The sequence below is a fragment of the Chiloscyllium plagiosum genome, unplaced genomic scaffold (genome assembly GCF_037043375.1).
Source record: "Chiloscyllium plagiosum isolate Xiang-an unplaced genomic scaffold, Cpla_swu_hap1 HiC_scaffold_5, whole genome shotgun sequence".
Taxonomy (NCBI): Eukaryota; Metazoa; Chordata; class Chondrichthyes; order Orectolobiformes; family Hemiscylliidae; genus Chiloscyllium; species Chiloscyllium plagiosum.
The window spans coordinates 116,620,582-116,645,060 of NW_028270143.1; the positions used below are offsets into that span (position 1 = coordinate 116,620,582).

The following is a 24,479-nucleotide window of genomic DNA, read 5'->3' on the forward strand; positions in this document are numbered from 1 at the left end:
AACTTCAGTTATGAGGATAGATTTGGGATATTGGGATTCTCCTTTGAGGTAAGACTGCGAGGAGGTCTGACAGAAATTTTCAAAATAATGAAAAGTCTCGATAATGTACTTAGAGAATATATTCAACTGCTGGCGAAATATGACTGCTGTAAGGCAAAGCTGAAGAGACATGGTTTTTTACTGCTTGGAAAGGTTTGTTGAGAGGTGATCTTGCAGAAGTGTATAAGTGATATGAGGAAGGTTAATTCATAATACTAAATGAAATTCAACAGTGTGAGTGGACAAGGTTGCATACTAATGAAAGGTCACTTTAAGATTGATATCAGTAGATTCTTAAAAGAGAATGAACAACACCTCAACTGGACTTTTGAGGTGGATTTTTGAAATAAATCTCTTTTGCAAATTAAAAAAATAGGTGCTGTCATACTGGATGGATGAATTAATATAGGTTGAATAGTCTTATCCACTGGGATCTTGTGACTGTTGAACTACAAATGCCTTACTGCGCTTGAATTAATGTGTCAAACTGCTGCAGTCTTATTCTGGTAATGTGGAATATACAGTATTCTGGAAGCAAATCTGAGATTTGTACCTCTTTATGTACATCTGAAAAGGTCTGAAGGTACTGCTCGTTTTCACGTCAAACTGTCTGTAATGACAGCAGATCCTCAATGTGTAAATGTCTGAATAGCGTAATGTATAAAATAATCAAGGACAAGTTTAAAAATTTTCAAGAGCTAAAATGTGGCTGTCAACTGGAATTTGACTGCATTTGATAAGAAGCCTGCATAAGAATAGAAAAAAGCCACAATTTCACTTCTTTACACCTTGCTTCCTGTAAGGATTCTGTTCTATTCTCCCAATTTCTCTGTCTCCACCATTCCTGTCCAGATGTATGCACCTTTTCCAAATTAATGCTTTCAGTATGTCTTCCTCTTTTATTGAATTGATGATTCTCTCCCATGATGACCGACAGGGTCCATCATTGTGTCCGACCTGTTACACACACTTCTACCTACATGCTTTCCTTTTCTCCCAGAATTATGACAGTTCCTCTTGCACTTTCCTCCAACCCACCTTTCTCTGTATTCAAAGGACCATGCTCCCACAATTCCTCCCTGCCCCTCATGATGGACTGATGAGCATCAAGCTTTTTGTGTTGTTGAAGTTCCACCCTTCCAGGTTAGTGGGAATATTCCATCGTATTCCTGACATAAGCCTTGTAGATGGTGGACAGGTTTTGGGGAGTCAGGTAATAAATTATTCACTGTAGTATTCCTAGCCTCCGTCTTCCTCTTGTAGCTATAGTATTTATGTGGTTAGTTCAGTTGAGTTTGTGCAGGTCTTGCTGCATTTTGACATGGCGCCTACACTGGTATCTGAGCAATTCCGCAGATACTGGAGAAGGCCATATTAAGATGAGGAAAGACCTGCACAATATCCAGATTTGGGGCTCACAAGTAACAAGAGACAACTGCATAATGCTGGGCAATGACCATCTCAAACAAGAGAAAATCAAGCCACTGCCCCTTGATATTCAATGGCATTCCATTGCTGAATCCTCCACTAACAACATCATCAGAGTTACCATTAACCAGAAACTGAACTGGACTAACCACATAAATACTACAGCTACATGTTCACCGATGATTGAACATCCCATTTCTGACTTTATGGTGGAGGGAACGACATTGATGGAGCAGCTGCAGATAATTGGGCCTGAGACTCTACCCTAAGGAACTCGTGCAGAAATGCGCTGGAGCTGGGATGACTGACCTCCAACAACCACAACCATTGTCCTATAAGTCAGATATGGCTCCAGTCAGTGAAGGGTTTTCCCGATTCCCAGTGGCTCTGGTTTTGCAAGGGCTCCATGATGCCACACTTGGATCAAATACAACCATGATGCAAGGGCTGTAATGAGGTCAGGAGGTGATTAGCCCTTGCGGAGTCCAAACTGGGCATCACTGAGCAGGTTATTCCTGAGCAGGTGCTGCTTGATAGCACTGTTGATGACATCGTCCATCACTTTACTGATGATCGAGAATGGATTGATGGGGCATTAATTAGCTGCCATGGAATTATTTGGCATTTTGTGTACAGGCAATTTCAAAGACAAAGAGTACAGGAAAAAGACAGAGAGCTTAGTGGCATGATATAAAGACAACAATCTCTCCCTCAATGTCAGCAAGATAAAGGAGCTGGTTTGGAGGATTTGGAGTGGAAGACATCTGTAGTGACTGTAATGAGGTCAGCCAGGGTCAACCTCATAGAATATGAGTTCCCTGATTGGAGCTGTTAATCTGGTCCAATCAGAGAGTCCTGATTGACAGATCTAAACAGGAGTGGTTTATCGAACTGTTTGTATGTGATTGTGTTTACTGTTTCCTTCTGGATAATCTAAGGTGGGATTCGAGGTTTGTCCTCGTTTCCCTTTGAACTGATTGTATGATGTGGTTTGGGGTGTGGCTTGCCACCCCTTTCCCCTGTAAATTGCTCTTTCTTGTATATGGCTGTTAATAACTTGTTTGTAACTTGTGCTGTTTAATAAACTAAAAACTAAAAAATATATATAAACAGGAGTGTCAGAGGTTCTGTTCACTCTGAGAGCTGGTTCTGAGGGAGATAGATCCTGAAGAAGGGCTCATGCCCGAAACGTCGATTCCCCTGCTCCTTTGATGCTGCCTGACCTGCTGCGCTTTTCCAGCAACACATTTTTAGCTCTGATCTCCAGCATCTGCAGTCCTCACTTTCTCCTAGATAGATCAGTGTCAAGGACTTGCCACATGTAAATAAAGGGTGACTTGGTGGTGGGATACTGACCTCTGTTACGTTATTTCAGTGCCCCTTTCTGTATTAATGATGCTGAGGTGGAGATGGTTGAGAGCTTCAAGTTCCTAGGAATAAATATCACCAATAATTCTATCTTAGTGCATCCACATTGACACTACAGTCAAGAAAGCACACCAACGCCTCTACATCTTTGAATTTGGCATGTCCATGATGAATCTTACCAATTATTAAACGTGTACATCAGAAAGTATCCTATCCGAATGCATCACATATGGCAGCTGCTCTGCCCAAGACCACAAAGAATAACTGAGTTTCTTTCTGCTGAATTGGTTTTGTCCTCTTTCTTTCTTTATCCCTACACTTTGCATTCAGACAGCTCTCCAAAAAAACAGAAAGTGCTGGAGAAAGTTTGCAGGTTTGGTAGCAGCTGCAGAAAAAGACTTCCTATTTTTATTTCAGATCTCTGGCGTCGACAGTACTTTGGTTTTATTTGAGTATTCAAACCACACTTTGACTTTTGCACCATTAAACCTTTTGTTATTTCATTCTCCTCCCTTCCATCTTCGCACAGACCATCCCTTTCTGTTGATTTGGCCTCATTTCAGCTTCTACTGGTTTTTCTTGTATACGGCTGTTAATAACTTGTTTGTAACTTGTGCTGTTTAATAAACTAAAAACTAAAAAATATATATAAACAGGAGTGTCAGAGGTTCTGTTCACTCTGAGAGCTGGTTCTGAGGGAGATAGATCCTGAAGAAGGGCTCATGCCCGAAACGTTGATTCCCCTGCTCCTTGGATGCTGCCTGACCTGGAACATTTCTATTTCCTTTCATTTCTGGTGCTGCTTGACCTGTTGCATGTTTCCAAAATTTTGAGGTTCTCTTTTCAGATTTGCAATATTTGCAGAATTTTACTTCAGAGTAGCTTCTTTTGGGGAAAAAAAAGTCTTCAATTTATCTTGTGCTTTCATGACTTTCTGATGTCCCCAAGTCCTTTCCAGTCAATGAAATACTTCTGCGGTGTGGTCACTGTTGGAATGTAGGAAAGTCAACAACCGATGTAGCAATCAGAAACCAATCTCCAACCATTATCAAAGGTGGGTCAAGAAACAGGTGACTAACCTGTCCTTCAGGGACAGGCCTTGAAGTCAAATACTTTAATAAGGTTAACTTTAGTTCACCTTTAAATTTAATACCACAGGGATGGTTCAAAGGGGTGGGGAGAGAACATTGTTGCTTGTGACCAAGAGAAAAGCAGGAGTGGTGCTCCACCACACCCCACTTTATGTCTTGTAAGCTTATCTGGAAATCACATCATGGTTTCCACAGATTGAGTCCAGGCTGCATGAGTTCAATGCTCAGATATTATTCTCAGCATCTGACTTCCAATCCTCCCTCAATGTCCATTAAATCTGGCAGTATCTTCAAATGACCCACACTTCCAGGTTTACTGACACTCAAACATCATCTCTGCATTGCGCCCCACCCCCAAATTAACAATGGGGCTGAAATGCCTACAGTTTTCAATAACTATTTTCCTGAATATTATTAAAGGATATGCAGGAAATTGGGATTAGTACAGTTTTATTAGTGGTTATGTCGATGCAGACTCAATGGGCCTTTTCTGCGCTGTATGAATCTATAAAAGAAAACTCAGGTTTCTGCCTTCCAATCTAATTTATTAATTAACCTGAGCGTTAATCTCCAAAATGCAGAGTAATTACACACAGCCTTAGAATGCAATCCTAAACTTAAACAGCACAATAGTACCTTATGTTTAACTGCACAATCCTGAGCAAGATTGGGTGTGACCTGACAATTACAACTTTGGTTTGGATTGAAATGGTGTATCACTCCTCTTCACAAAATCACAGATTTAGTATCAGCTTACTGAAATGCCAAAGCTGCTGCTTTCCTATTACACTGGTTGTTTCCTGAACTAGTCCAGTGACCCTGTTTTAGCCACAATCCTTCCATTTAGTTTCACACCAAATATTTACCATCCAACATACAATTTATTGCTGTGGCATTATCTGTGCCATTGACTCCATCACTCTCCCTGAGGTTGATTCTTCAAGATAATGGCTATCTGCTTGTCCATAAACTCACCTTTATTCCAAAAGTCTCTCCAAGACTGAGACTGTTTACCTGTGTAACGTTACCTATCTTTCTTCCCTCTCCCATTATCTCAGCTCGCCTGCTGCTGAAACTCTCACCTATTTTTTTTAATCTCTGCGCTCAACATTAGTAGTACTTACCCTGCTACCCTTCCTTCTCACCCTCATAGTGAACATCAGCTCTCCCAAACTCTGCTGCAGGTATACCAATTTCCAACAAATTCTGCTCACACATTGCCTCTTGTCTCCCAATTCAGCAATGTCTCAATTTCAAAATTCGCAGCTCAAACTTCATGGGTTCAATTAGCCCTGTTTTGGTGAAACCCTCTCTCACCCAGAACCTTCAGATCACTACACTCCTCCAGTTCTGGCCTCTTGCATGCACCTTATTTCAATGGCTCCAAAATTGGTCAAAACCCACACAACACCAGATTATAGTCCAACAGGTTTATTTGGAAGTACAAGCTTTTGGAGTGCTGCTCCTTTGTCAAATAAACCTGTTGGATTATAATCTGGTGTTATAACATAGAACATAGAACATTACAGCGCAGTACAGGCCCTTCGACCCTCGATGTTGCGCAGACCTGTCATACCAATTTGAATCTGGATTAGTGGTGCTGGAAGAGCACAGCAGTTCAGGCAGCATCCGAGGAGCAGTAAAATCGACGTTTCGTGCAAAAGCCCTTCATCAGGAACACATGTACAGTGCCTGAAGGGTGGAGAGATAAGTGAGAGGAGGGCAGGGTTGGAAGAAAGTAGCATAGAGTACAATAGATGAGTGGGGGAGGGGATGAAGGTGATAGGTCAGGGAGGAGGGTGGAGTGGATAGGTGGAAAAGAAGATAGGCAGGTAGGACAAGTCATGGGGACAGTGCTGAGCTGGAAGTTTGGAACTAGCGTGAGGTGGGGGAAGGGGAAATGAGGAAACTGTTGAAGTCGACATTGATGCCCTGGGGTTGAAGTGTTCCGAGACAGAAGATGAGGCATTCTTCCTCCAGGCGTCTGGTGGTGAGGGAGCGGCGGTGAAGGAGGCCCATGACCTCCATGTCCTCGGCAAAGTAGGAGGGAGAGTTGAAATGTTGGGCCACAGGGCGGTGTGATTGATTGGTGCGGGTGTCCCGGAGATGTTCCCTAAAGCGCTCTGCTAGGAGGCGTCCAGTCATACCAATCTGAAGCCCATCTAACCTACACTATTCCATGTACGTCCATATGCTTGTCCAATGACGACTTAAATGTACTTAAAGTTGGTGAATCTACTACCGTTGCAGGCAAAGCATTCCATAACCTTACTACTCTCTGAGTAAAGAAACTACCTCTGACATCTGTCCTATATCTATCACCCCTCAATTTAAAGCTATGCCCCCTCGTGCTCACCATCACCATTCTTGGAAAAAGGCTCTCCCTGTCCACCCTATCTAACCCTCTGATTATCTTATATGTCTCTATTAAGTTTGATTTTTAACTTTGTTCACCCCAGTCCAACACCAGCACCTCCACATCATGTTCAAAATTGTTCGCCATGCCATCGTGTTCCCACATCCTTGCCCCTGCAGTTCCCTTTTTGAACCCCTTGGTCTGTCTCTCCTTTAAAAATGCACTTTAAAATTTATCTCAACTGTTCATTCACCAGTCTTTATGTCATAGTCATAGAGTCATAGAGATGTACAGCATGGAAACAGACCCTTTGGTCCAACCCGTCCATGCCGACCAGATATCCCAACCCAATCTAGTCCCACCTGCCAGCACCCGGCCCATATCCCTGCAAACCCTTCCTATTCATATACCCATCCACATGCCTCTTAAATGTTGCAATTGTACCAGCCTCCACCACGTCCTCTGGCAGCTCATTCCATACACATACCACTCTCTGCGTGAAAAAGTTGCCCTTAGGTCTCTTTTATATCTTTCCTCTCTCACCCTAAACCTATGCCCTCTAGTTCTGGACTCCCGGACCCCAGGGAAAAGACTTTGCCTATTTACCCTAGCCATGCCCCTCATAATTTTGTAAACCTTTATAAGGTCACCCCTCCGCCTCCAACGCTCCAGGGAAAACAGCCCCAGCCTGTTCAGCCTCTCCCTATAGCTCAAATCCTCCAACCCTGCCAACATCCTTGTAAATCTTTTCTGAACCCTTTCAAGTTTCACAACATCTTTCCGATAGGAAGAGACCAGATTTGCATGCAATATTCCAACAGTGGCCTAACCAAGGTCCTGTACAGCTGCAACATGACCTCCCAACTTCTGTACTCAATACTCTGACCAATAAAGGAAAGCATACCAAACGCCTTCTTCACTATCCTATCTACCTGCGACTTCGCTTTCAAGGAGCTATGAACCTGCACTCCAAGGTCTCTTTGTTCAGCAACACTGCCTAGGTTCTTACCGTTAAGTGTATAAGTCCTGCTAAGATTTGCTTTCCCAAAATGCTGCATCTCGCATTTATCTGAATTAAACTCCATCTGCCACTTCTCAGCCCATTGGCCCATCTGGTCCAGATCCTGTTGTAATCTGAGGTAACCCTCTTCGCTGTCCACTACACCTCCAATTTTGGTGTCATCTGCAAATTCAAATCATTTATGTAAATGACAAAAAGTAGAGGGCCCAGCACTGATCCTTGCAGCACTCCACGGTGGCACAGTGGTTAGCACTGCTGCCTCCCAGTGCCAGAGACCCAGGTTCAATTCCTGCCTCCGGTGACTCTTTGTGTGGAGTTTGCACATTCTCCCCGTGTCTGCGTGGGTTTCCTCTGGGTGCTCCAGTTTCCTCCCACAATCCAAAAATGTGTAGGTTAGGTGAATTGGCCATGCTAAATTGCCCGTAGTGTTAGGTGAAGGGGTAAATGTAGGAGAATGGGTCTGGGTGGGTTGCGGGTCGGTGTGGACTTGTTGGGCCGAAGGGCCTGTTTCCACACTGTAAGTAAACTAATCCACTGGTCACAGGCCTCCAGTCTGAAAAACAACCCTCCACCACCACCCTCTGTCTTCTACCTTTGAGCCAGTTCTGTATCCAAATGGCTAATTGTCCTTGGTGTCAAATTTTATTTCAGTTGTTCCTGTGAACTACCTTGGGATAGTATTATGTAAAAGAGTCTGTAAAATCACAGCTAGTTGTTGTCTTCTATGGATTTTGAAAAGTATACAAATACTTTGCTAGCCTATTTACCTTTCCAAGTTACTAGCTTCCAGTATATAATAAAATGCATGTAAAAGACCCACCACATTTAAGTGATCATTAATTATATTGGACTGTATTGGGTTCAGGTGTGCAGTGTAGATACTAAAATGATTTCCCAAGGCTAAATTCCTCATTCAAGGGGTGGGATATTTTGACTTGGCCAATCAGAGTGATGAGCCACTTTGTTAATATTTTTTATAAACAGACTGATAGCAAAGGAGTCAAATTGTCCAGACAGTCATTAATATACGAATAACACTTTAATCAGTAGTGGCGCAACAATCAGCTGCCATGCCAATGAAGATGAAACTAAACAGGTGATTACGTGTGCAGCAGTATTGGCGAGTATTTTATCTGTTGAGTTATGCAAGCTTGTGAGAGAAGATTAGAGAATCCAAAAGGGGAATGTCTGTACAGCCTGAGCACACTCAACTAAACTCCATTGTATTGCAAATTGGTAAGCCAGAGTTTGGTGCCATTACAAACGATTTCAGAAAAATAGATGTGGACAAGAAATTAAACTACAGAAGGCAAAGGCAATTTTATGCATGACCGTGTGAATGAAAAGACGATGAAACTTTCAAATACATAATTTTATGAAGGTCTGACTGAAGCTGCATTTTTCATGAAGGCCAATAGACTCTTGAAATGTACAGATATGAATATAGAGTAGATGAAGAGTAAAGGTGCATTTATTCATGTTAATTAGTTATGTAGCAAGTAACCTCCACAGTGTGCAGGTTTGGGCATTGCTAGAATCATATAGATTGTTCAGTACTGGTCTAGGATGGTGCCAAAGATGGGAAACTCGTTTGTGAGAATATACTGGACTTGCATTACATAACATTCTGACAGAAATGAGTAGACAAGATTATTTCCTTTGGCAGTACATGTTGATGACAGGACGGGTCATCAATTTATCACTTGCATTGAGAGAGTGAGGGAGTGCAGTGAGGGAGTGGAATGGTTGTCAAGGGAGAGGTTGATGCAGATGTCATTATTTCTGTTAAGGTAATAATTGGATAAGTTTTTGAAATGAAGTGAAAAACATAGCAGTGTGGGCAGAAAGCAGGGCAGCATTGGTGCCTGATGTCAGACCTGTAAATTGGAAAGGTTTGCAAAAATGATTGAGCCAATACTTATGGCAAGTTAAAAGAGAGAATATTACTCTTCCTCCTTTGAGGGAACAGGAGCAAGGATTAAACTGGGGATTAGTGTTTTAATCCCCTTCTCTATTTTGCCTGAAAACTCTGTATCCTGGGATGTCATTTTTCCTGTCATTTTTACCCCTCTTTGAGCCAAGTCTCCATGAAAGCAATAAGATCATGCTGCCATGTCTATCCATGCTCTTGGCTTCTCTGCTTTCCTTGCAATACACTATCTATTTTCATACCTATCTTCTAACATTGCCAGAGTCTTGTGCTGCCCGCTTTTTAACTGCTGTTGCCTCAGCCTTTTAGAGTCATTTATTAAGATTCTGGCTCCTATTTCCTGCTTTGAATATACCTCCATTTTCCATGTTTCTGATAATCTAGTTTTAAAGTCTTGCCAAAAACACAAGCAAATCTCACAGCAAGGAAATTTATTAGATTTCATGTTTCATGTAATCCAAGGTGAGATAGAGTATGAGATCTTTATGCTGTCACATCACATGCTGTGATGTACTGATGATATCATGAACATGTCTCTTAAAGGCTATGAGCCGTATAACAGCTGATAGTGCAAACTAGCCTGGAACAAAATCCCTTTGTACATTTGTCTCCTGCCTAAGAAAGGAATCTATAAAGAGTAAAAAGCTTATTGTTATTTAAAGCCGCTCAGGTTGTTAAGAGCAGCTATCATAAGTGTTCTCACAGTAACATTGTACTTGCATAGCCACAATTTGCATTTGGACTAATCTTGATGAAGTATTTTGTTTAACATTTGGTGGCTTATGAAGATTGTAATTATTTAGAAATTGTTTCAGAGGGTTTCCTCTGTTTTTGGAATTTGCTGTGCACATAATTAGATCATAGAATTTAAAAGTTCAGTTTAACACAGGTTTGTGTTGAGATAGTTGGATAATCACGTTGTTTTTTTTGCACTTAGGATCTGAGTTCGTTTGCTATGCCTTTCCTGGATGGTGATGTGGAAACCTCTGAAAAAGATATCTCTCATAAGGTATAAATTGTTAATTTATTCATTTTATATGGATCACAAAACATGAACATCCCAACGTGCCTCTGTGATCATCGCGAGGTGACACTAAGCACAGGAGTATTGACTTAGTAAGTTCAGGATCACTTTTCAGAGGACCCTGTCTGCCATGACAGCTTTATTTATAAACCATATAGTACCTTCTTTATTCATAGTACTGTATTCATGTCACCTGTGAAAAGGTAGAGCCTGAAGAAAAAAGATTCTAAATAAATCCCCCTCCTACTCTAACTTAAAATTCTCATTGCAAGTTAGGGTGTCAAGGTAGCTTGGTGGTTAGTACTGCTGCCTCACAGCGGTGGGGACCTGGGTTCAATCTCCAGCCTTAGGTGACTGTCTGTGTGGGGTTTGCACATTCTCACTGTGTCTGTGCGGGTTTCCTCTGGGTGCTCCGGTTTTCTCTCACAGTCCAATGATGTGCAGGTTGGGTGGGTTGGCCATTGTATTCAGGGATCTGTAAGTTAGGTAGATTAGCCATGGGAAATGCAGGGATAGGATATGGGGATGGGTCTGGGTGGGGTGCTCTCCAGAGAGTCGGTGTGGAATTGTTGGGCCAAATGGCCTTTTTCCTCACTGTAGGGGTTCTATAAAATGTGTGTGGAGGAAGAAAACTGGGGCACTCTGTAGTTCAAGAGCACCAGACTGCAGAGCTGGGAGGGGTCATAGTTTAAAAAATAAGCAGTCATCTGTTTAAAACAGATGAAGGAACTTTATTTTTCTCTGAGGGTTGAGAGTCTTTGACCTTCCCTTCCTCAAAAGGCAGTGGATGCCGAGTCATTAAATATTTTTAAAGCAGAGCCAAATAGGTTCTTCATTTCCAAGGGAATAAAAGATTGCAAGTCTGTAAGCTAAGGTGGGATGGAACTAGTGAGTTGCTTTTGCAGAGAACTGCATGTGCATGATAGACCAAATGGCCTGCTCCTATGCTGTGATATTACTATAATTTAAAGCCCTTTATGGGACTAGAGTGGTGTGCTGATCAGATTGGGGTCATCATTCTAATGTTACATGCATAATTCACCTGTCGTGTTTCATGCTCTCTAAGTCAAACAGTATTCCATTGGTACATCATTATGAAATGTCCAGTGGTCATTGAAAGTGCAATGTTCCTCATCACTCTCATTCCCCTTTCTTACTGTCAATTTTTTCAGCCATTCTCTGCTGAGTTTTAATTTTCTCCCAATTCTCAGCCTTATCACTCGTTTAGGTGATTGACCAATGGAGATATGATGGGCAGAATGGCCTTGCTTTTGCACTGTAACAGTTCAGTGATTCTATAAATAGTACAAACTTCTTTCTTTAACTTCTCTTGTTAGTCATATTCAGACCACTTTTCCCACAATTCTTTTTTAGGGAATCCAAAACAAGTGTCTTAAATCTTAATTAAATGCCTGTGAATTCCAGTGTAAAATTCAAACATATTCTGATCACTCTTTCCCAGAGGATCTTTAATGACATAGTGAAGGAAAACAGAGTGAAATCACGAAGGAGCGAAACTGGGGCAACAGAGAGCTCATGTCAGACGACAATTGGAGGGATGGGAACAATTGTGAACTGTAGAAGAGGGAATTGGTTGCAAGTACGTTGCGAGGGGGGAAGGGGGGGTGGGAGGAAAGCAAATAGAGGGGTGATGAAACAAGTTGTCAACAAAACAACATCTTGATAAGAGTGTGCCACCCTAGTGAGCAGTGAAAAGGTGCGGGGTGGGGGGATATGGGGAGAGACACAACCACAGCAAAATACTGCAGATTATGAAAATCTGAAATTAAAAAGAACAAAAACATGCTGGACATACTAAGCAGGCCATACAGTATCTGAGGAGAGAAACAGTGAATATTTTGAGTCAGTGATATTTCATCAGGACAGAAGAAAAATAAGTAATAAGAACAGATCGTGCTGGAGAAACTCAGCAAGACTAGGGACATCTGTGAAGACAGAAACAGAGATAATATTTGGAGCCCAGTTATGACTATTCTTCACAAGATAAATATAGCAGTTTTCAAGCCAGTAGTTTGGTGGGGAGGGGGCAGGAAGAAGATTCCGTGATAGGGGTTAGCACGAGAAATTAACCAACAATAGATTTTGTGAAGCAAGAACCAAAGAAAGTGATAATGAGTACATTATAAAGAGATCACAATTAAGACCAGATGAGCTATGACCGACAGTTTAGCAGATAACTGAACATGACATCATGGGATAAAGAAAGAAACAAGCCAGTGAAAAAAATATAATAGTAATGCACAGAGACCAAGCTTATGATCCAATCGTGTTGAACTCCATGTTGGAGCCAGAAGATTATAAAATGCTGAAATGAAAATTGAGGTGCTGTTGCTTGAGCTTGCACTAAACTGAGTTTGAGAGAAGCTGCTTTGTGCAGGCTAGTCTGAGGTACTCTTACTAGTGCAAGGGGCAATTATTTGTGGGCGTTAGAGAAGTTGCACATTATACACAGGTTGATCCACTTTCATTGTTTCTTTCGATTCTTGTGGCACATTTGGAGCACAAACTCTCCTGCCAGAAAGTCCAGCTCCAAGTCCCACCTGCCTTGGAGGTGCATGATCGCATGTCCAAACTGGTTGCTGAGAATATCTAAAACAGCAGAGGCCCTAATTTGCCATGTAGGAAGCCACTACTTTATAAAAGTTGTTGTAAAAGAACTTCAGTGTTTCTAGTGCCTTTTCATAATGCTAGGGCTTTTTGAAGCAAGTTTGTGCTGAGTTCATCATTTTTTTTTGGTGATGATTTAGCTTGGGGTCAAATATTGGTCAAGATGTTGGAAGGAAGCCCCACTGTTTTCTGAATAATTGCAATGGGCTCTTTGATGTCCACAGGAACTAGCAGATGGGGCCTTGCTTTAACAAGTCATTAAATAAAAAGATCTCTAACAAGGCAGCACTCAAGTGCCATCGTGACCTCCCGACTGAGAGGTGAGAGTGCTGCCAACACAGCCAAGTTGACACTTGATTATAATGCATGACTGGATGGCTTTTTAATAGGGTTCACTGTACTGCATGAATCACAAATGCTGCAGTCATTAGTTCCAATCTATCTTTGTTAGCTATGAGTGTTTGGAATTTACCTCTGATTTTGTCCTTGCAATTAAATGAAGAAACTTTAGGTTCATGCTTCCTTAGTTCAAAATGAAATCATTACTGAGACAAAGCTCCTCAACCCTTCAGCTTAGAAATGGAATACTGACTAAAGGTGATGCCTTCCTTTTACAGTGAAAAGTACCGGCGTTTAAGTATCTGTGAATGGAAGATGAATCTAGGCTGCAGTTACTAACAGCAAACTGTCCTTTCTTCATACATGCAGCTCATCAGCCACAATAATCACCTCAGTTAGTATGGTCTGGGTTCCCAAATTCTTCAACGGTGCTGTGAATACTGCTCTGTGTTCAGGTGCCAAGGGGTTGGGTTTTAAGGGGAACAGGTTGGATTCTGCCAGATTTCTAGTCTGTTCAGTTATTTGGCTATAGAAAAAATGTACCCAACCAAGACAGGTGAGCTCACGTTACAGTTTGACTCTGGCATAGAGAGCAGCAGCAGCATTGCAAATTAAATCAATGAGGAGAAAGTGAGGGCTGCAGATGCTGGAGATCAGAGCTGAAAATGTGTTGCTGGAAAAGCGCAGCAGGTCAGGCAGCATCCAGGGAACAGGAGAATCGACGTTTCGGGCATAAGCCCTTCTTCAGGAAGAAGGGCTTATGCCCGAAACGTCGATTCTCCTGTTCCCTGGATGCTGCCTGACCTGCTGCGCTTTTCCAGCAACACATTTTCAGCAAATTAAATCAATGGCAGTCTTGAGGAGAGTCGTCCCTCAGGTTGAACTCACTGGAGGCTGAGAGACGCTCAGTGATACGAGCTTAGTTTAGCTTCTGTTTCAAGTGGAAGGGGCAACTGCTTAAGGGCATTAGACATCTCCCACACTGGAAAACAGCGTATAGTCCAACTTGCCAGAAGTGAAGCCACTAGCTAATAAAACTGTGAAGGAAGAATTGTGCAATTGTAATACCTTTTCATATTCCCAGGACACTCTGAAACATTTAAAATGAAAATGAATTACTTTTTAAAGTAAATTTATGCAGATTTGATCAGATCTTTGTTTGGTGGTGGTTGTTCAGCACTGAGACAAATCTGGGCCAGGATATTGAATAGCTCAAACAGTAAAACAAACCTTGAACAATCTCCAATTTTACTGGCACTTTCTTAATGGTCCAAGTAGACTTGTGTTGTTTGATGATTTATAACATTTTGTTCGTTCGTTCTTTCACTTCTTAAGCTGTAATGTGAAGAGTATGTGGGTATTGTAACCATGGCATGTGAGCATTGTTGTATACTGATCTTTGTCAACACTTCAGTAACTCGATCATTTTTGCGACTTTGGCTTTTGAGGATGGAAAGTTGTGCATTCAGGTGGATTATTGATTTGAAAAATGATGTTTGGCATCAGACTGGAGTTTAAAGTTTAATTTGCGTGCTTCCATTTCTCCTCTACTTCTTCCTTAACCATAGTCCCAATCAAAGACCCACTTCATCAAGCTTTTGTTGTTGAGCTTCACTAAGTAGCACTTGCTCTGTATTCTGGTCACTCCCTTCATCTTTACCCACCTTTTTTATAATTTTCACTCCCTATCTATCCACCCTTTTTAAGGAAGTATCTGTTGCCCACTCATACTTCCCAACACATACCTTTTATTCCAAAAATCTACTCAAGATCAAAATTTTGATGTGTAATTGTTCAAAGTATCTTGAAATGTCCAAGGAAAGTGGGGCGGGAGTGGGACTTTTGGATTGGTGTTGCAGCATCGCCTTGGACACATCACACCAAATCTTCTGTGCTGTTACCATTCTGTGAAAGCACACCATGTTTTATACACTGGAAACATGCAGATGTTTCTCACCACCATCTCCTCATACCCCTGCACTATCTCTATTTAATAGGCGCTTGTCTGTTGGACTTTGCGTCCCAGTGTTGTTAGTCCTTGATCTTGAACCTTCCATCGTTGTTTTCAATTCTCCTCGTACCCACCTTCCCACTGCCTCTGAGTCCCCAGTTGCTTGAGATCTCCGTGCTCCTCTAATTCATGCCTCACACACATCCCTGGTTTCAATTGCTGACTACAGACAACTGTGCTTTTAGGAACAGCATCTGATCTTCTGCCTGAGCAGCCTATAGCACTCAACATTCAATTCTCCAATTTCAAATAACCTTGTTTCCCATTCCTGACTTCCTTTTAATCCCTCCCCCTCCCTCCGTTCCTTTGATTGACCCTTCCTTCCAGCTACCAAGTGGATTCATTCCTCCCATTGACCAACCAGGTTGTACCCTCTACCAGTGTTCACCTATTCCTACCTCACCACACCACTCCGCTGCCTCACCTTAACTGCAGCTTCCCTTAACCCACCCCTAGTCCTGAATTAAGGTTACACCCAAAACGTTGACTTCTCCACCTCCTGATGCTGCCTGGCTTGCTGTGTTCTCCCAGCCTCCTCCTTGTCTATTTGTAGGCTTTAAGCACTGCAATCTCCTCCATAACTTATTTCCACACTCTGCTTCACTCCTCTTCTAAGACTGTCCGAAAGCCATTACTCTCTGTTTCAGGACTTATTTCACTTACCTTAACAGCTGCTATGCTGTTTTGTGTTGAATCTTGTTTGATGACATCCCTGTGAAGCACCGTTTAACATTTTCCCATATTGAAGTTACTATAAAAATGTAAGTTTTTGTCGATTCTAAAGTTAGACAATGCTGTGTGCAGTATGATATGTAGTTTGAGATGGCCCGAGGCTTTGATGTGTGCGCACATTAGTAACCTAGAATATGAAGAATGCTGAATCTGTTCGCCTCAATGGAACCGCCTTCAATTTGCTGGGTTGAAGTTCGAAAGAGAATGACTAATTATAGAGTCATAAAGATGTACAGCACAGAAACAGAACCTTCGATCCAACCTGTCCATGTTGACCAGATATCCCAACCTCATCTTGTCCTATTTGCCAGCATTAGGCCCATATCCCTCTAAATGTTTTCTATCCATCCAGATACCTTTAAATGGTGTAATTTTACCAGCCCCCTGCACTTCCTCTGGCAGCTCATTCCATACACTTACCACCCTCTGCATGAAAAGGTTGCCCCTTAGGTCCCTTTTAAATCTTCCCCCTCTCACCCTAAACCTATGCTTTCCAGTTTTAGACTCCCCCACCCCATGGAAAAGACTTTATCTATTTACCCTATCCATGCCCCTCATGATTTTATAAACCTCTATAAGGTCATCCCTCAGCCTCCAAAGCTCCAGGGAAAACAGCCGCAGCCTTTTCAACCACTTCCTATAACTCAAACCCTCCAACCCTGGCAACATTCCTGTAAGTCTTTTCTGAACCCTTTCAAGTTTCACAAATTCTTCCTATAGGATTAGTCAAAAGTTTAAATCTGGTTTCCTGCTTTTGGTATATAGTGAAAGTTATTTTACATGCTTACATTGCTTAATATACAGTTACAACCACAAACCCACAGATGCAAGATCTTTAATATATATGTGGTAACCACCACCTCCCCCCTCCCTGATTTAGATGATGGGAAAGTCACTCAGTTGTCTGTGAATCTAGGAATAAGAGGAAAAAAAATATATATAAAGCAGACCCGTGGCTCTTAGCACAGTTTAAGCACTTGTGCCGCTGACCAGGAGGCCTGGGTTCAAGTCCTAGCTACTTCAGAAGTGTGCCATAGCTTTCCTGAATAGACTGATTAGAAAGAAAAGCCGACCTTTTAGGCCTTTGTAATGCAGTGGCCAGATCCCTACCTCTGAACCAGGTGGTTCAGTTTCATGTTTCCCCTGTTCCCTGGGTTTATAATAACAACTCTGAACAGGCTGAGTAAAAATCTGAGATGTTGTCGTTACTGATAGCTGAGTAAAAAAATGATAATGCAAGCCCTTCTGGCCCACATGGCGCAGTGGTGGTGCCCCTACCTCTGAGCTAGGTGGCCTGGGTTGAAGTTTTGTCTGCTCCAGAACGGCATAAAGACCACACTGAACAGGCCAAATTAAAATAAATAAAAAAAACAACATACCGCAAACGCAGTTAGGGCTCTTGTGGTGTTGCAACAATATTCCCAAATCTGAGTCAGAAGACCTGGCTTTAAGTCCCATCTGCTCCATAAGTGTGTTTTAATATCTCCGAACAAATTGATTAGAGAAAATATTTATTTAAAAAACAGACCCAGGGGGCATAGTGGTAGTGTCCCTATTGTTGGGTCAAGAGTTCAACTCTCGCCTGCTCCAGAACTGTCATAATATATCTGATTTGGAGATGCCGGTGTTGTTCTGGGGTGTACAAAGTTAAAAATCACACAGCACCAGGTTATAGTCCAACAGGTTTAATTGGAAGCACACTAGCTTTCGGAGCGACGCTCCTTCATCAGGTGATATCACCTGATGAAGGAGCGTCACTCCGAAAGCTAGTGCTTCCCATTAAACCTGTCGGACTATAACCTGGTGTTGTGTGATTTTTAACACAATATATCTGAATAGCTTGGTTAAAGCAGATCGAGAAAGGCTCTTGCGGCACAGTGGTAATGCTCCTACCTATGACCTAGGAGACCAGGGTTTAAGTCCTACCTGCTCCAGAGGTGTGTAATAACATCTCTGAACAGGTTGGTTAGAAAAATATAAAACCAAAATAGATGGAAAAAGACCAGGAGAAACAGTGTTAGCAACAAATCAAGACAGCGACTGCAAAGAGGGAAAGTGAGACAAAATAGGGAAGATAAAGTATTAATGGGAGAGAAGTGAAGTCATGTAAGGAGAGTTTCAATTTTCTTTCTATTTGTAGCTTTCACCATCCCATAAAAGATAAACTGCTAGGGGGAAAAGATTTAAAATGTAAAGTCTTTGAAGGAAGTTTTTTATCGTTTAACAAAACTGTCGATCTATTTATAGTAACAGGTTAATGATTTTGTTCCATCCAGTGAATAACTGTTACCTGAAACAACAATCCTTTTAATACGTTCATCCAATTTCAGTTGATGCACTGCTTTTTCCACAGAGAGTGTGCAATGAACAGACACTCTGTTGCTAAATTAAATTATTTTTGGTCATCAGTCAAAGGGCCAATTTTTCTGTTCCCAGCCTTTTTATAACTTCTAAATCTAAGCGTTCATAGAATTTGCTGAATGGGTGGGTAATTTACATAACTAGTAGATCTTGGTAGGGAGAATAAGGTGACCAAGTACTGCTTGGAAAATGAGAAACAATCTTGCATTTCCCCAGGAAAAGCACAGCAGGTCACGTAACTTCTGAGGGACAGGAGAATTGACGATTTCAGCATGCCCAAAACGTCAATTCTCCTGCTCCGAGAATGCAGCCTGACCTGCTGTACTTTTTTAAGATTTAGTTTTTAGATTACTTACAGGGTGGAACAGGCCCTTCGGCCCAACAAGTCCACACCAACCCTCCAAAAAGCAACCCACCCAGACCCATTCCCCTACACCTAACACTCCGGGCAATTCACCTAGCCTGCACATTGTTGGACTGTGGGAGGAAACCCACACAGATACAGGGAGAATGTGCAAACGCCACACAGACAGTTGCCCGAGGCAGGAATTGAACCTGGGTCTCTGGCGCTGTGAGATAGCAGTGCTTGTCACTGTGCCACCGTGCCACCCTACACTTCAGCACCATACTCTTGATCCTTGCATTTCTCTAGCACCTTTTAGTGTCTGAGGGCATCACAAAGTATTGAAGCATTTTTTTTAGAAATACAAGCACCCTTGTTGTGTCAGAAAGACACAAGCCAAATCTGCACATAACAGCATCTGATGAACAACTCTGTAACAATGCCCAGACAGTCTGTTTTGGTAATGATGATTGAAGAGTTACCATTGGTCAAGACACCAGAGATAACTCCCCTGCCCTACTTTGAAAGGTGCCATGGCATGGGATTAGTTTAAATATATTCATCCAAGAGGGCAGATGTGCCACAGTTTCACATCTCCAGAGAGACAGAGAACACTTGATAATGCCTGCAGCAAATATGTCATAGAATTGTAGGAGCCGCATTTGAACCCAAGAGTTGTGAATGTTTTATGGAAATCTGAGCATCTGTCTTCAATTTACCAGGACATTAAGACAAATAAAACAACCTCAATATACGTCCTTCATTCCTTGGTGCAGTACAGATAGCTATCCACTATTTACTTTTTACTTCTTGCTTATCACTCAATACCTTTGAATAAACATAAACTTTACCTGCTGCCAGTACACTGAAGGAAATGGTTGTAACACATGACAATTGACATATAATATTTATTCAGTTTTCCCAGTTTTAATCCAATATCTTTAGTATCAGCATCAGATATATTGTTAGAGATAGCCCATGAAGAACATTTCTAGAGATTAAACAACATGCTCAGAAGCTTTTTCAATAGTGGAAACATTATGTTGTACGTTTGCATTAGGATCCAGCATAGCTGTTAAGAAACTGATGCAATCTAAGACTTTCACTGGATTTGTGAACAGAGAAATCTAAAACTTGTGAAGTGCTACCTTAATAAAGAGCAGGCAGCAGTCAGTTTGTAACTTTGATAAAGACCGGTTAGTCTGCTTTGGTGGTGTTTGTTGTGAGCGAGTTCACTGTGTAATGTTTACTGCCAGACCTTGACTTGCAGACCCTTGATTGTACCCTGACAAAATCATCAAAAACTCCATTTATCTCTCAACCTCTCTTTTCCCAAAAAAAAGGAGTTTGTTGTTTTAAGTAAGGTATTCAATGGCTGCCACAAGCTGAAGTGAAACCAATTAACAGCACAGGTAGAGGTCACATGACTGTGGCAAGCCAGGCCAAGTCAAGATATACAAACGTATTTTTCCATTCTTAGACCTGGTAACATAAAATGTGTATTGGCCAATGGAATAGATGGGTAACCTGGGTCCACTGACATTTCCTCCCCAGTTGGGAAATGCAATTTCCTTGATTTATTTTCCTCTAATCTCTTTACACAATTCTTCCTGCAGAGTATTGATTGAGAAGTCAGCAAGTTGTCCAGATACAGTATGCATGAAAGCTGGGATTGCTGACCTTAATACAGACATGGTTAAGTTGAGATCTGGTGGATGTGTTGAAAATCTGAAGGGCTTTGAACATAGAACAGTACAGCACAGTACAGGCCCTTAGCCCCACAATGTTGTGTCGAGCATTTATCTTAATCTAAGATCAACCTAATTTACACACCCCTCAATTTACTGCCGTCAGTGTGCTTGTCCAGCAGTCATTTAAATGTCCCTAATGTCTCTGACTCTACTATCAGCACTGGCAGTGCATTCCATGCACCCACCACTCTCTGCGTAACAAATATACCTCTGATATATCCCCTATACTTTCCTCCAATCACTTTAAAATTATGACCCCTCGTGACAGCTATTTCTGCCATGGGGAAAAGTCTCTGGTTATCTACTCTATCTATGCCTCTCATTACGTACATCTCTATCAAGTCACCTCTCTTCCTTCTTCTCTCCAGTGCGAAAAGCCCGAGCTCACTCAACCTCTCTTCATAAGACATGCCCTCCAATCCGGGCAGCATCCTGGTAAATCTCCTCTGCACCCTCTCTAAAGCATCTACATCCTTCCTATAATGAGGTGACCAGAACTGGACACATATTCCAAGTGTGGTCTAACCAGGGTTTTATAGAGCTGTAACAAAACCTCACAGCTCTTAAACTCAATCCCCCTGTTAATGAAAGCCAAAACACCATACACCTTCTTCACAATCCTATCAACTTGGGTGGCAACTTTGAGGGATCTATGTACGTGGACCCCAGGATCACGCTGTTCCTCCACACTGCCAAGAATCCTGTCTTTAACCCTGTATTCAGCATTCAAATTCAACCTTTCTAAATGAATCATTTTGCATTTATCCAGGTTGAACACTATCTGCCACTTCTCAGCCCAGCTCTGCATCCTCTCACTCTCTTGTTGTCTCCTGCAACAGCTCTCGACACTATCTACAACACCACCGGCCTTTGTGTCATCAGCCAACTTACTAACCCACCCTTCCACTTCGTCATCCAAGTCATTTATAAAAACTACAAAGAGCAGAGGCCCAAGAACAGATCCCAGCAGGACACCACTGGTCACCGACCTCCAGGCGGAATACTTTCCATCTACTACCACTCACTGTCTTCTTCCAACCAGCCAATCCTGTATCCCATACCTCTTAATTTTCTGAATGAGCCTGCCTAAGGGGAATCTTATTAAATGTCTTACTGAAATTCATATACACCACATCCACTGCTCGATCTTCATTAACTTGTCTCATCACATCCTCAAAGGACTCAATAAAGCTTGTGAGGCATGACCAGGGATAAGTAAAGAGTTAATAAGGACAAGATAGAGCTCCATAACCAGATGCCACAGATTTAAGGTGATTTTCAAAATGAGAGACAGTGAGCACAGGGAAAAACTTTTTTAAAGCAGAATGAACAGCTAGGACTTTGATTGAGGTAAAAACAATGACTGCAGATGCTGGAAACCAGATTCTGGATTAGTGGTGCTGGAAGAGCACAGCAGTTCAGGCAGCATCCAAGGAGCAGCGAAATCTATGATTGAACTGACTGATGGGATGGTGGAAACAAATTAAATTGTAACTTACAAAAGAGAATTGGATGAAAACTTAAAAGAGAAAACGTTTCAGGATATGGAGTCATAGAGATGTACAGCATGGAAACAGACCCTTCGGTCCAACCTGTCCATGCCGACCAGATACCCCAACCCAATCTAGTCCCACCTGCCAGCACCCGGCCCATATTCCTCCAAACAGTTCCTATTCATATACCCATCCAAATGCCTTTTAATCACAAATCAGACTAGCTACTCTTGGAAAGAGCTAGCACAGACTTAAAGGACTTTAAATTCTTCCTTCTGTGTGGTACTATTTTATACTTCGAGCAAGCAGTTCAATTTAAATTCATAAAAACCAAAAGATCTGCGGATGCTGTGAGTCAGATACAAAAACAGAAGTTGCTGGGAAAACTCGGCAGGTCTGGCAGCATCTGTGCAGAGAAATCAAAGTTAACTTTTTGGGTCTGGTGACCCATGATGATTTGTCACTTAAAGCTACAGGGGAATGGCAACCTGGATCATTCGTGAGTTCAAAGCTCTACATAGCAAGTTAATTTAATGGTCTGGTGTAAAATAAAATTGCCTGAATTAATAAAAAATCCAACTAATGAGTATAATGAAGAACCCTGAAGCATATACTAAAGAGCTTAGAATCCAGGTTAACCTGAAAATTGGTGCTTCCCTCCAAAGCTCTGATAGGTCTAGGATGAATCCCATCCAAAGTGTTCAAGTGCAAATGGCAGTGCAGTCCCAAGAGTCTGGTCAACCTCCTCAGGCTATGCCACATGTACCCTTAGAGACCCAGTGGAACTACAGCATGTTCTCCAGTGGTCACGGCTTTCTCTCACCTCAACTCGCCCACATGTGCCTGATGGAGAGGAACCAAGGTAAACCCGAGGACAAGAATCCCCCTGAAGTCTAGGATAATGATCCTGTTCCACAACAGGAACAAAAGGAGGATGTTCCTCTTTCTGAAACAGACAGATACGGGACTCAGCAGAAGAAAACCATGAGAAAAAAATCTGAGGAAAAGAATAATCAATAATACAGAGCATGACCCTAACGCAGACCCTGGAACTACACTGTTTCAAAAATACAGTTTGAAGGTTGATAAGTCTCCGGGGCCTGATGGTCTGCATCCCAGGGTACTGAAGGAGGTGGCTCAGGAAATCGTGGATGCGTTGGTGATTATTTTCCAGAGTTCAATAGATTCGGGGTCGATTCCTGAGGATTGGAGGGTGGCTAATGTTATACCACTTTTTAAGAAAGGTGGGCGAGAGAAAGCAGGAAATTATAGACCAGTTAGTCTGACCTCAGTGGTGGGAAAGATGCTGGAGTCTTTGATAAAGGATGAAATTACTGCACATCTGGATAGTAGTAACAGGATAGGACAGAGTCAGAATGGATTTATGAAGGGGAAATCATGCTTGACTAATCTTCTGGAATTTTTTGAGGATGTAACTCTGAGGTTGGACGAGGGAGATCCAGTAGATGTAGTGTACCTGGACTTTCAGAAAACTTTTGATAAAGTCCCACACAGGAGGTTAGTGAGTAAAATTAGGGTGCATGGTATTGGGGGCAAAGTACTAGAGTAGATTGAAAATTGGTTGGCTAATAGGAAACAAAGGATAGTGATAAACGGCTCCATTTCGGAATGGCAGGCAGTGACCAGTGGAGTACTGCAGGGATCCGTGCTGGGACCACAGCTTTTTACAATATATGTTAATGATATAGAAGATGGTATCAGCAATAACATTAACAAATTTGCTGATGATACAAAGCTGGGTGGCAGGGTGAAATGTGATGAGGATGTTAGGAGATTACAGGGTGACCTGGACAAGTTAGGTGAGTGGGTAGATGCATGGCAGATGCAGTTTAATGTGGATAAATGTACGGTTATCCACTTTGGTGGCAAGAACAGGAAGGCAGACTACTACCTCAATGGAATCAATTTATGTAAAGGGGCAGTACAGAGAGATCTGGGTGTTCTTGTACACCAGTCAATGAAGGCAAGCATGCAGGTACAGCAGGTAGTGAAGACGGCTAATAGCATGCTGGCCTTCATAACAAGAGGAATTGAGTATAGAAGCAAAGAGGTGCTTCTGCAGCTGTACTGGGCCCTGGTGAGACCACACCTGGAGTACTGTATGCAGTTCTGGTCTCCAAATTTGAGAAAAGACATTCTGGCTATTGAGGGAGTGCAGCGTAGGTTCACAAGGTCAATTCCTGGAATGGCAGGATTACCTTACATTGAAAGACTGAAGCGACTGGGCTTGTATACCCTTGAGTTTAGAAGACTGAGAGGGGATCTGATTGAGACATATAAGATTATGAAAGGATTGGACACTCTGGCAGTAGGAAACATATTTCCACTGATGGGTGAGTGCCGAACCAGAGGGCACAGCTTAAAAATACGGGGTAGACTATTTAGGATAGAGCTCAGGAGAAACTTCTTCACCCAGAGAGTGGTGGCTGTGTGGAATGCTCTGCCCCAGAGGGCAGTGGAGGCCCACTCTAAGGATTCATTTAAGAAGGAGTTGGATAGAGCTCTCAAAGATAGTGGAATCAAGGGTTATGGAGATAAGGCAG

General features: G+C 42.2%; 1 protein-coding gene across 3 annotated transcripts in view; it reads left to right on the top strand.

Annotated features, from left to right (window-relative positions):
* Positions 1-24,479, top strand: part of LOC122550126 (5'-AMP-activated protein kinase subunit gamma-2-like) — a 470,860-nt gene that overhangs the window by 187,972 nt on the left and 258,409 nt on the right. For all 3 annotated transcript variants that reach the window (XM_043690750.2, XM_043690749.2, XM_043690748.2), the window contains exon 2: positions 10,171-10,242. In XM_043690750.2, the coding sequence (XP_043546685.2) occupies positions 10,189-10,242 (54 nt within the window). In that variant the 5' untranslated portion in view covers positions 10,171-10,188. The remainder of the gene's footprint in view (positions 1-10,170; positions 10,243-24,479) is intronic.